General features: G+C 44.5%; 1 protein-coding gene across 1 annotated transcript in view; it reads right to left on the reverse strand.

The window, feature by feature from the left end:
* The window catches only part of rnf123 (ring finger protein 123), a 394,669-nt gene that overhangs the window by 214,416 nt on the left and 167,358 nt on the right, over window positions 1-12,895 (reverse strand). The window contains exons 25-26 of the mRNA XM_080184629.1: window positions 11,259-11,342; window positions 10,567-10,674 (exon numbers count right to left, since the gene is read on the reverse strand). Of these exons, the coding sequence (XP_080040755.1) occupies window positions 10,567-10,674; window positions 11,259-11,342 (192 nt within the window). The remainder of the gene's footprint in view (window positions 1-10,566; window positions 10,675-11,258; window positions 11,343-12,895) is intronic.

Here is a 12,895-nt window from a genome sequence, read left to right on the forward strand (position 1 = left end):
GCTTACCTCGCTTAATTTACACACAGCACCCGACACTGAGTCACATAGGAAATATTAGGACAACTGACCAAACACTTAGTCAGAGGTTGATTTTGAAAAGCATCTTAAAGTAGGAGGGAGGTAGATACATTCAGGAAAGGAACTTCAGAACTGAACATAAAGCTGCTAATGTTTGGGCACATGTAACTTCTGCTAACCAAACATCCACAAAAGATTTAACCTCGCAAAAGGAGTATAATTGAAGAGAGGCAAATCATCCAGGGGCAAAAAAACACGATCTTTCCCAAGTTATTAAACTGAAATGATTGGTGGACTGGGATCATTGTTTGACCACATTACAATATTAATCCTGTGTTGATGAGAAAGATCTTAAGTGTGCAAATTTCAGTATAAACTATACGAAAGACCATAAGACCTAGGAGTGGAATTAGGCCATTTGGCCCATCAAGTCTGTTCTGCCATTCAATCATGGCTGATAAGTTTCTCAACCCCATTTTCTTGCCCTTTCCTTGTAACTTTTGATCCCTTTACCAATCAAAAACCTATCTATCTGTGTCTTAAATGCATTCAATGACCTGGCCTCTGCAACCTGCTGTGGCAGTGAATTCCACAGATTCACCATTCTCTGGCTGAAGCAATTCCTCCTCATCTCAGTTCCAAAGAGTTATTCTAAAGATTTTACTCTGAGACTGTGCCCTCAGATCCTAGATCTTTGTGTCTCCTACTAATGGAAACGTCTTCCCCACATCCACTCTATCTAGGTCTTTCAGTATTCTGTAAGTTTCAATGAGACCTTCCCCACCCCCCTCATCCTTCTAAACTCCGTTGAGTACAGACCTAGAGTCCTTAAGGTGTTTAAGGACTCTGGATCTGTACTCAATGGAGTTTAGAAGGATGAGGGGGGTGGGGGAGATCTCCACGTATGTCAAGTTTTTCATTCCTGAGATCATTTTTGTGCACTTCCTCCAGATCCGCTCCAGGGTCAGCACATCCTTCCTTAGATACAGGGCCCAAAATTGCTCACAATATTCCAAATGTGGTCTGACAAGAGCCTTATAAAGCCTCAGCAGTGCATCCCTGCATTTATATTCTGGTCCTCTCAAAATAAATATTAACATTGCATTTGCCTTCCTATCAACTCAACATGCAAGTTAAACTTAAGAGAATCCTGAACTAGGACTGAGTCCCTTTGCAGGAGTAGGCCATCTGGCCCCTCGAGCCCGCTCCGCCATTCAATAAGATCATGGCTGATCTTCTTGTGGACTCAGATCCACTTACCCGCCCGCTCGCCATAGCTCTTAATTCCTTTATTGTTCAAAAATGTATCTATCGTTGCCTTAAAAACATTCAATGAGGTAACCTCAACTGCTTCACTGGGCAGGGAATTCCACAGATTCACAACCATTGGTGTGAAGAAGTTCCTCAAATCTGCTTCCCCTTATTTTGAGGCTATGCCCCCTAGTTCTAGTTTCATCCGCCAGTGGAAACAACTTCCCTGCTACTATCTTATCTATTCCCTTCATAATCTTATATGCTTCTGTAAGATCTCCCCTCATTCTTCTGAATTCCAATGAATGTAGTCTCAGTCTCCACACACTCTCCTCATAAGCCAACCCTCTCAACTCCAGAATCAACCTAGTGAATCTCCTCTGTACCCACTCCAGTGCCAGTATATCCTTTCTCAAATAAGAAAATCAAAACTGTACACAGTACTCCAGGTGTGGCCTCACCAGCACCCTATATAGCTGAGACATAACCTCGCTGTTTTTAAACTCCATCCCTCTGGCAATAAAGGACAAAATTCCATTTGCCTTCTTAATTACCTACTGCACCTGCAAACCAACTTCTTGAGATTCCTGGTCCCTCTGCACAGCAGCATGCTGCAATTTTTTACCATTTAAGTAATAATCCATTTTGCTGTTATTCCTCCCAAAATAGATAACCTCACATTTACCAACATTGTACGCCATCTACCAGATCCTTGCCCACTTACTTAGACTATCTATATCCCTTTGCAGATTTTCAGCATCCTCTGCACACTTTGCTCTGTCACCCATCTTAGTGTCATCTGTGAATTTTGACACACTATACTTGGTCCCCAACTCCAAATCATCTATGTAAATCATAAACAACTGCGGTCCCAACACACTGATCCCTGAAGTATATCACTAGTTACTGATGGCCAATTAGAAAAACACACATTTACCTCCACTCTTTGCTTTCTGTTATTTAACCAATCCTCTATCCACGCTAATAACATTACCCATAACACCATGCAGCTTTATCTTATGTAGCAGTCTTTGGTGCAGCACTTTGTCAAATGCCTTCTGGAAATCCAGATACACCACATCCACAGGTTCCCCACTGTCCATTGCACATGTAACGTTCTCAAAGAATTCTGCCAAATGAGTCAAACACGACCTTCCCTTCATGAACCCATGCTTACCAATGGGACAATTTATATCAATGTCTCGCTATTTCTTAGATGATAGATTTAAGCATTTTCGTACTACAGAAGTTAAGCCAAGCAGCCTATAGTTACCAGCCTTTTGTCTACCTCCTTTTTTAAACTGTGACGTTTTCCACTCAGGGGAACGACCCAGAGTCCAGCAAATTTTGGTAAATTACCACTAATGCATTTGCTATTTCTCCCGCCATCTCTTTTACTACCCTGGGATGCATTCCATCAGAACTAGGAGGCTTGTCTACCTTTAGCCCCATTAATTTGCCCAACCCTACCTCTTTCGTGATAATGATAGTTTCTAAGTTCTCACCTGCCATAGCCTTCCTGTCGTCAATTTTTGGCAGGTTATTTGTCTCTTCTACTGTGAAGGCTGACACAAAATACCTGTTCAATGTCTCAGCCATTTTCTCATTTCCAGTTATTATATCCCCCTTCTCGTCCTCTAAAGAACCAATGTTTATTTTAGCCACTCTTTTTCGTTTCATATATTTGTAGAAACTTTTGCTATCTGTTTTTATATTCTGAGCTAGTTTGCTCCCATAATCCATAGAACACTACAGCACAAACAGGCCCTTCGGCCCACAAGGTGCGCCGATCACATCTATACCTACCAATCCATAGACCTATCTATAACCCCCAATCCCATTAAATCCCATATACTCATCCAGGAGTCTTTTAAAAGACCCCAGCGAGTTCGCCTCCACCACCACTGACGGCAGCCGATTCCATTCACTCACCACCCTCTGAGTGAAAAACTTAGCCCTAACATCACCTCTGTACTTGCTTCCCTGCACCTTAAATCTGTGTCCTCTCGTAGTGACCATTTCAACCCAGGGAAATAGCCTCTGAGAATCCACCCTATCTATTCCTCTCAACATTTTATAAATCTCTATCAGGTCGCCTCAACCTTCGTCTCTCCAGGGAGAAGAGTCCCAGCTCCCTCAACCTATCTTCATAAAGCATGCCTCCCAATCCAGGCAACATCCTTGTAAATCTCCTCCGTACCCTTTCAATACCTTCTACGTCCTTCCTATAGTGAGGCGACCAGAACTGCGCACAGTACTCCAAGTGGGGTCTGACAAGGGTCTTATAAAGTTGCAGCATTACTTCCCGACTCCTAAACTCAATCCCTCGATTAATGAAGGCCAGTACACCATACGCCTTCTTGACCACATCCTCCACCTGCGAGGCCGATTGAAGAGTCCTGTGGACCCGGACCCCAAGATCCTTCTGCTCTTCAACACTGCTAAGACTCCTGCCCTTGATAGTGTACTCGTTCATCCCATTGGTCCTGCCAAAATGGACCACTACACATTTATCCGCGTTGAAGTCCATCTGCCACTTCTCCGCCCAGTCTTCCATCCTATTTATGTCCTGCTGCAACTTCTGACATCCTTCCAGACCATCCACAACACCACTGACCTTCGTGTCATCGGCGAACTTACTAAGCCATCCCTCCACTTCCTCATCTAGGTCATTTATGAAAATGACAAACAGCAAGGGTCCTAGAACAGATCCCTGGGGCACTCCACTGGTGACTGACCTCCATGCAGAAAAAGACCCATCCACAACCACTCTCTGCCTTCTGCAGGCAAGCCAGTTCTGGATCCACAAGGCCAAAGCCCCTTGGATCCCATGCCCCCTCACCTTCTCAGAAGGTCCCCCATGCAAGACTTCATCAAACGCCTTGCTGAAGTCCATGTACACCACGTCTACTGCTCTTCCTTCGTCAATGTGTTCAGTCACATTTTCGAAGAACTCAACTAGGCTCGTAAGGCACGACCTGCCCTTGACAAAACCATGCTGACTATTTCTGATCATGCTAAACCTCTCCAAATGCTCATAAATCTTGTCCCTCAGAAGCCTCTCCATCAGCTTACCAACCACTGAGGTCAAACTCACCGGACGGTAATTTCCCGGGCTATCCCTGTTCCCTTTCTTGAAAATAGGAACCACATCCACAATCCTCCAATCCTCTGGAACCTCTCCCGTCTCCATCGACGACGCAAAGATCATCGCCAGGGGCTCTGCAATCACCTCCCTCACCTCCCACAGTAACCTGGGGTACATCCCATCTGGTCCCGGCGACTTATCTATCTTGATAGAATTCAAAAGTTCTAACACATCCTCTTCCTTAATATCCACATACTCAATCTTTTCCATCTGCTGCAAACTTGTAGCAAAATCTCCCAGATCAGTTTCTACCATGAATACTGAGGCAAAGTACTCATTAAGCACCTCTGCCATTTCTTCTGGTTCCACACAGACCTTTCCCACTTCACCTTTTATAGGTCCTATCCCTTCTCTTCTCATCCTTTTACTTTTCACATATTTGTAGAAGGCCTTGGGATTCTCCTTACTCTTACCTGCCAAGGCCTTCTCATGACCCCTTCTGGCTCTCCTAATTTCCCTTTTAAGCTCCTTTCTACAATCCTTATACTCCACTAGATCCTTAACATCTCCTAGCTCCCTGAACCTTTTGTACATCTTCCTTTTCTTCCTGACTAGGTTCACCACAGCCTTCGTGCACCACGGTTCCCGCGACCTACCAAAACCTCCTTGTTTCATCGGAACGTTGTCGTGCAGAGCTCCAGACAAACAATCCTTGAATATCCGCCACCCTCCTTCTGTACTTTTCCCCAAGAATGCCTCCTTCCAGTTTATTTGTCCAATTAACTTCCTGACGTCTTCATATTTCCCCTTACTCCAGACAAACACCTTCCTAGCCTGCCTGATCCTATCTCATTCCAACGCAATTGTGAAGGAGATAGAATTATGATCTCCATTCCCAAGATGCTCTCCTACAGAGAGATCCGTCACCTGTCCTGGTTCATTTGCCAGTACCAGGTCAAGTACAGCCTCTCCTCTCGTAGGCTTATCCACGTACTGTGTCAGGAAACCTTCCTGAACACACCTAACAAACTCCTCCCCATCCAAACCCCTTACCCTTGGGATATTCCAATCAATGTTTGGGAAATTGAAGTCTCCCATCACGACAACTCTGTTATTACTACATCTCTCTAGGATCTGTTTCCCTATCTGCACCTCAACTTCCCTGTCACTATTGGGTGGCCTATAGAATACACCCAGCAAAGTTATCGACCCTTTGCTGTTCCTAACTTCCACCCACAGAGACTCCGTAGACAGTCCCTCCACGGCATCCTCCTTCTCTGCAGCCATGACACTGTCCCTGATCAACAGTGCCACTCCACCGCCTCTTTTGCCTCCCTCCCTGTCCTTCCTGAAGCATCTGAATCCTGGCACCTGAAGTACCCAGACCTGTCCCTGAGACATCCAAGTCTCCGTAATGGCCACCACATCACATTCCCAAGCAGCAATCCACGCCCTAAGCTCATCTACCTTATTTACTACACTCCTGGCGTTAAAATAGATACACTTCAGCCCCTCAGTCTGGACATTTCCCTTCTCCACCACCTGTCTAACCTCCCTCTCATACTGCCTGCAGTCCTTCCCTACCTGGGAGCTAACCTCCTCGGTCCCAGTCTCCCAATCACTATTCCCTCCCCCCATCCTTTCTAGTTTAAAGTCCCCCCAGTAGCCCTAACCAGTCTTCCCACCAAGATATTAGTCCCCCTGGGATTCAAGTGCCACCCGTCTTTACTGCACAGGTCACACCTGCCCCTACAGAGGTCCCAATGATCTAGGAACCGATATCCCTGCCCCCTGCTCCAGTCCCTCAGCCACGCATTCAGCCTCCACCTCATTCCATTCCTGCCCTCATTCTCCCGTGGCACAGGCAACAATCCTGAGATTACTACCTTCGCTTTCCTCTTCCTCAGCTGCCTACCCAGTTCCCTATAGTCCCTTTTCCTGACTGCCTCCCTCTTCTTGCCTATGTCAGCAGTACCTATATGCACTACAACCTCCAGTTGCTCACCTTCCCCTTTCAGGATGTCTGGGACACACCCAGAGACATCCCGGATCCCAGCTCCAGGGAGACAAACCACCATCCGCGACTCACGTCTATGTCCACAAAAACGCCTGTCCGCCCCCCTCACTGTGGAGTCCCCCATTAGTACTACCTTTCTGCTCTCTTTTTTAATTTTTTGACATACTGGCTCAGCTCCAGAGACCTGGCCACTGCTGCCTCCCTTGGATGAGCTGTCCCCCCAGTAGTACTCAGGCAGGAGTACTTATTTTGAAGGGGGACATCCACCGGCATGCTCTCCATCACCTGAGGCTTCCCCTTCCTAATAGTTACCCACGTGCCTTCTTCCCGTTGCCCTGGTGTGACTACTTGCTGATAGCTCCTGTCAATTATCTCCTCACTCTCTCTAATGAACCGAAGGTCCTCGAGCTGCATTTGCAGCTCCTTAATCTGGTTCCGTAGGGACTGCAGCTCCACACACCGAGCACAGGTGTGGATGTCTGGTTAGGTGTAAGGATTCGCATTCTAATCAGTAATCTCTAAACTGTCTGTGCTTTATATGCTCTGTCTGAGGCCAGAACTCTCCATTCACCTGACAAAGGGGCTAACCCCGAAAGCTTATGAGTCTATTATCAAATAAATCGGTTGGACTAAAACCTGGTGTTGTCAGACTTTTTACGATGGCTGGTAGACCAGGAGCCTCCAAGACCTCCCACATGTTGCACTGGCAACAACGTACTGGCTTCACACCCATACTTGCCCCTTTTTAGTAACCCAGAGGAAAAAGTTAAAAAAAAAACTTAACTTACCTTGCCTCACCCTTATCTCTTTGGCCCTGTGAGCCAAAGCCCTTACAGCACACTCAAAAACAAACTTACCTGCTGTCAGTCAGAGCCCCCCTCTCTCTCTCTTTTTTAGGTTAGAGGAGGAGGGAGGGTTGGGATACTCTACCTATGTAGAGTATTGGGATTCCTCACCGCTCTAATTTATAGTAAGGTTAGAAAAAAAACTCTATCCGAGTGTCTTAGCAACTGCTTCCGGTATTAAACTTAAAGAAAAAAACTAGTAAAAAAGTTAGCTTCAAAAAAAAAAAATCGCTCTACTCACCCACAAGCTCTCCACTCGCAAATCGCTGCCTCTCTTCAGTGCTCCCAAGGAACAATCCATCTTACTTTTCTTCATAGATTTTTACGTGGCTTTCTGCTAGCCTTTAAAGATTTCCTAATCCTCAAGGTTCCCACTAATCTTTGCCACTTTGTATGCATTTTCTTTCAATTTGATACCCTCCTTTATTTCCTTAAATACCCATGGCTGATTATCTCTTTTTCTACATCCTTCCTTATCACTGGTATATACTTTTGCTGAGCACTGTGAAAGATCGTTTGAAAGTCCTCAATTGTCCCACCATAAAGTTTTTCTTCCCAGCCTGCCTTAGCCAACTCCTTCCTCATCCCTTTGTAGTCTTCTTTGTTTAAGCACAAGACACTGGTATTGGATTTTACCTTCTCAAGCTCCATCTGTATTTTAAATTCAACCATACTGTGATAGCTTCTTCCAAGAGGATTTCTAACTGCAAGATCATTAATTATCCCTGTCTCATTACACAGGACCAGATTTAGGATAGCTTGCTCCTTTGTCAGTTCCATTATATACTGTTCAAGGAAGCAACCGCGGATACATTCTATGAATTCCTCCTCAAGGCTGCCTTGACCAACCTGGTTTGATCAATTGATATGTGATTAAAATCCCCCATGATAATTGCTGTACCATTTTTACATGCATCAGTTATTTCTTTGTTTATTTCTCATCCCACCATGATATCATTATTTGGTGGCCTATAGACTATGCCTATCAGTAACTTTTTCTCCTTACTGTTTCTAATTTCCACCCAAATGGATTTGACTTTTTTTCCATAGAACCTACATCATCTCACTGCCGCCCTGATGGCATCCTTAAATATCAGGGCTACACCACCTCCCTAACCTTCTTGTCGGTCCCCCCGAACAGATCGACAGCCCTGGCTCTTCAACTCCCAGTTCTGACCATCCTGCAACCATGTCTCTGTAATGGCCACCAAATCATACTCGTTTGCAATGATTTGTGCTATCATCTCATTTATCTCATTTTGAACGCTACGAACATTCATTCAGATAAAGTGCCCTTATGCTAGTTTTGTACCATCTTTTTGAATTCTAACACTTCCATTAATAACATCTCCTGAGTTCTCCTTCCTTTTAACTTTTTTCCTGATTTTTGATGTAGTTGGAACCTTCTCCCCACATTTTGTCCTTACTTCCTCCTTCTTGGACTCCTTACATAGGTTCCCATCCCCCTGGCATATTAGTTTAAACCATCCCCAACTGCTCCAGCAAACACTCCCCCTAGGACATCAGTTCCAGTCCTGCCCAGGTGTAACCTGTCCAATTTGCATGGTCCCACCTCCCCCAGAACCAGTCCCAATGTCCCAGGAATCTGAAACCCTCCCCCGACACCATCTCTTCAGCTACGTATTTATCCAATATATCCTCTCATTTCTACTGTGACTAGCACGTGGCAGTGGTAGTAATCCTGAGATCACTACTTTTCAGGTCCAATTTCTTAATTTTCTTCCTAGCTCCCTGTATTCTGCTTTTAGGACCTCATCCCTTTTTTAACCTGTCATTTGTACTAATGTGTACTACAACCACTGGTTGCTCGCCCTCCCCCTTCAGAATATCCTGCAGCCGCTCCGAGACATTTTTGACACTAGCACCAGGAAGGCAACATACCATCCTGGAGTCTCATTTGCAGCCACAGAAACGCATGTCTATTTCCTTTATAATTGAATCCCCTATAACTAATCCCCTCTGCAGCAGAACCAACCATAGTGCAACAAGTTTGGCCGTTGCTGCTTTCCCTAGAGAGGTCATTCTCCTCAATAGTATTCAAAGCAGTATATCCGTTCTGCAGGGGAATGGTCACAGGAGATTCCTGCACTACCTGCCTATCTCTCTTGCTCTGTCTGGTGGTCACCCATTCTCTTCCTGCCTGCGGAGTCTGAGCCTGTGGTGTGACTAACTCTCTATATGTGTTATCCACTATACTCTCTGATTCACGCATACTCCAGTGTCTCCAGCCACTGCTACAGCTCTGAAACTCAAGCTTCCAGGAGCTGTAGCTGGTGACACTTCCAGCACATATGCTGACCCAGGGAACTGGAACTGTCCCCAGCCTGTCACATAGAGCAAGAGGAGCAAACTACGGCTTGGAGCTCTCCTGTCATGTCTTACCCCTTTAAATTAAATTTTTGAAAGATGCTTTGTTTCAGATGTAGGGCCCTTCTTTCCTGCTCCTTGTTGCTACTGAGTATAACCTTTTCAAACTATAAACCACAGAAATACTACAGTAGTTTACAGCAACTACAATGCCAAGAGCAAAAAGAAAAAAATAACACTTACCAATCAGCACTCTCACTTGTAGCCTCTACTGCCTTTTTCACCTAACTCCCTGTGTTCATCCAACTCCAAAAGCACTCCTCTCAGTCAGGCAGCACTCACCGTGTAGGCAGAGCAGCACTTTGAGGCCTCTGGTTTTATAGGCACAACTTACAAGGCCCTGGAACTGATTTTAACGTCTTCGTATCAAAATGTATAACCACTCTTTTCCACATTGCATTCCATCTGTCACTTCCTTGCCCTTTCTCCTAACCTGTCCAAGTTCTTCTGCAGCCTCCCCACCTCAATACCACATGTCCCTCCACCTATCTTTATATCATCTGCAAACTCAGTTCCTTTATCTAGATCATTGAAGTATAAAGTGAAAAGCTGTGGTCCCAACACTGACCCCTACAAAATCCATTGGTCACTGGCTACATCCTGAAACAGAACCTTTCATCCCACTGTCTGCCTTCTGCCAGTCAGCCAATCCTTTATCTATGCTACTAACTTGCTCTAACATCATGGGGTCTTATCTTACTCAACAATCTCTTGTCAAAGGCCTTCTGCAAATCCAAGTAGATAACATCCACTGGCTCTCCATTGTCTAACCTTGGCTCTCCTTTGTTTAATCTCAACATTTCAGTATAAACTGTAGACAACTGGGCAATGACTTCAGAAAGCCATCACATAGGTGGCTTCACTCTGACTGACTCCAGAGGCTAGTTTTCCAAGCTCCAAGTTCCTAGTGAAGATGGGTGTCTTCACATCAATATTCCCAGCACTGTGGTCCACTATACCTTGGAGTAGATGGTGGCATTGATCCACGCCAGCCGGCGACTCAGGTGATTCAGCTTCGCAGAGAAGACTTTCTGACTCTTTGTCAATTCATCCAGAATATCTTTCCTCTGAAAGAAATAAAGGCACAACATTGAAGGTGGAATTTCCGGGTTGATCATAAAGAGACATGCTGTCAAAGCTTTTTATCTTGTACTCATCAGGACAGAATCACAAGAATACCAAACCTCAAAAGGGAACAATTTATAATGCAATGGAGTTTACTCAGGAAATGGTTATAATGTGTAATTCACTACCACAAAGAGTACTTGAGGTGAACAGTAAAAAGGCAGGGAAGGGGCAAGTAAATAAGAATAGATGAACAAAAGAACAGAAACATATGTCGATGGGCTTAAAAGAGTAGCTGGAGAAGGCTTGTAAACATTGGCCCTGTTGGGCCAAATAACCCATGATTGTGGTACTTTGTAATAATGGTTCAGATTGCCTTTCACAGTCAATAGTCTACCAGGATCCACTATCAAGACACAGGTCTGAATAATGACCTCTCAAGCGAGAGTCAAGACTAACCAGTGTCTATGGATCTGCATCTAGAATCAGAGCAACAAATTAAGTATTTTTTTTTATCATTTATCAAATGCTATCTGTGTCTTTGTTATAGACTCACTTCACCTCCCCAAAATGCCGATTCCCTTACCTTAGTAGGGCATCTTGCAATCTTATCTTCAGTGTCCTTCAGTGCCACTGCATATTCATGGACATCGTCCGACACACCCACCATCTGCAGACAGTTGAAAACAACCCATGCAACCAAGTTAATTTGTCAGTCATAAGCAAGATTGGTTATAATTGTTAAAAACATGCTCCAAGAATCATTGCACTTCTGACCACAGCAATGCATGCAGCACAGTAATACAGCCCATAATGTGTCTCCTGGCAAAAATTTCATAACCTTCCCCTTTTTCCCAAAGCCATCCTCATCCTCCACTCCTTGCTCAGGTGTGGGATCCTCTGTATGGTTTGCCTAGTTAAAAGACTTCATTTTAAGGTATTTCTGCCTAATGTAAACAATAGTGCTATGCTTTAAGGTGATATAAGCTAATTTTGCCACATCAGCTTGGAATTCTGGGTCCAGCCTAGAATCTTAGCTACATTCTCTGAAAGTACAATGTAAGGTAAACAAGTTTGCTCATAAGAAGCTTTCAGGGCCACAGAAGCCAGGTGTTGCAGTGGAAATTGCTTGTACCCAGCATTTTAATAATACAAGTTTTTCAGTTATATTGTAGACACAGATTGGTGTTTAGTTAGTTCAATCCGGACTATGTTTTGAGTTGTTCGATCCAGTGCTGGCTTTTGGTTGCTCTCTCTCTCTCTCCAAGTAATCCTTATTTCACTTCCTTTAAAATGCTTGTAAAAGATGCTAAAATAAAGGAGTATTTACTTCAGACCAGTCATGCTCAAGTTTATTCTGAAGAAATAAACAGATCTTACATCAGACTAATCCACACAGCATGACCTATTTAATCATGCTGGATTTCAAATACCCCATCTCATCACCAACCAAAACCATATTCTTTCACACCAACCATTGTGACATTCTTCAGTAATTCATCCTAGCCACACACCTACTCTACTGCACATATTTTTCTCAAGGACGGAGCTTCCAGCAATCTAAATCCTACTCTCTGGAACTGTCTCCCCACATATTTACAGTTTGTCACCACAATTTCAGTTCTTCCCTTCAAAATACTCAAAGTTCTTTTTTATTTGTTTATGTGATATGAGCATCATTGGCAAGGCCAGCACTACTTGCCCATCCCTAATCGTCCTTGAACTGAGTGGCTTGCTTTAGAACGCAATTAAGAGTCAACCATCATATATAAGATAATAAGAACATAAGAAATAGGAGCAGGAGTAGGCCATCCAGCCCTTCGAGCCTGCCCCGCCATTCAATAAGATCATGGCTGATCTGTCGTGTCTCAGTTCCACATTCCCGCCCTCTCCCCATAACCCTTAATCCCCTCGCTTATCAAAAACCCATCAACCCGCGTCTTAAAAATATTTAGCGAGGCAGCCTCCACCACCTCAACGGACAGAGAATTCCAGAGATTCACCACCCTTTGAGTGAAGAAGTTCCTCCTCAACTCCGTTCTAAACCGTCCCCCTTTTATCTTGAGGCTGTGCCCCCTAGTCCTACTGTCCTTTCTGAGCGGGAAGAGCCTCTCCACCTCTATCCTATCCATCCCATTCCCATAATGAAGGGGCTAGATAGAGTAGAAGTAGAGAGATTCTTCCTGCTTAGAAAGGATAGCAGAACTAGAGGGCACAGCCTCA

Source organism: Carcharhinus amblyrhynchos, chromosome 3, assembly GCF_965287045.1.
Source record: "Carcharhinus amblyrhynchos chromosome 3, sCarAmb.v2.hapA, whole genome shotgun sequence".
Classification (NCBI taxonomy): domain Eukaryota; kingdom Metazoa; phylum Chordata; class Chondrichthyes; order Carcharhiniformes; family Carcharhinidae; genus Carcharhinus; species Carcharhinus amblyrhynchos.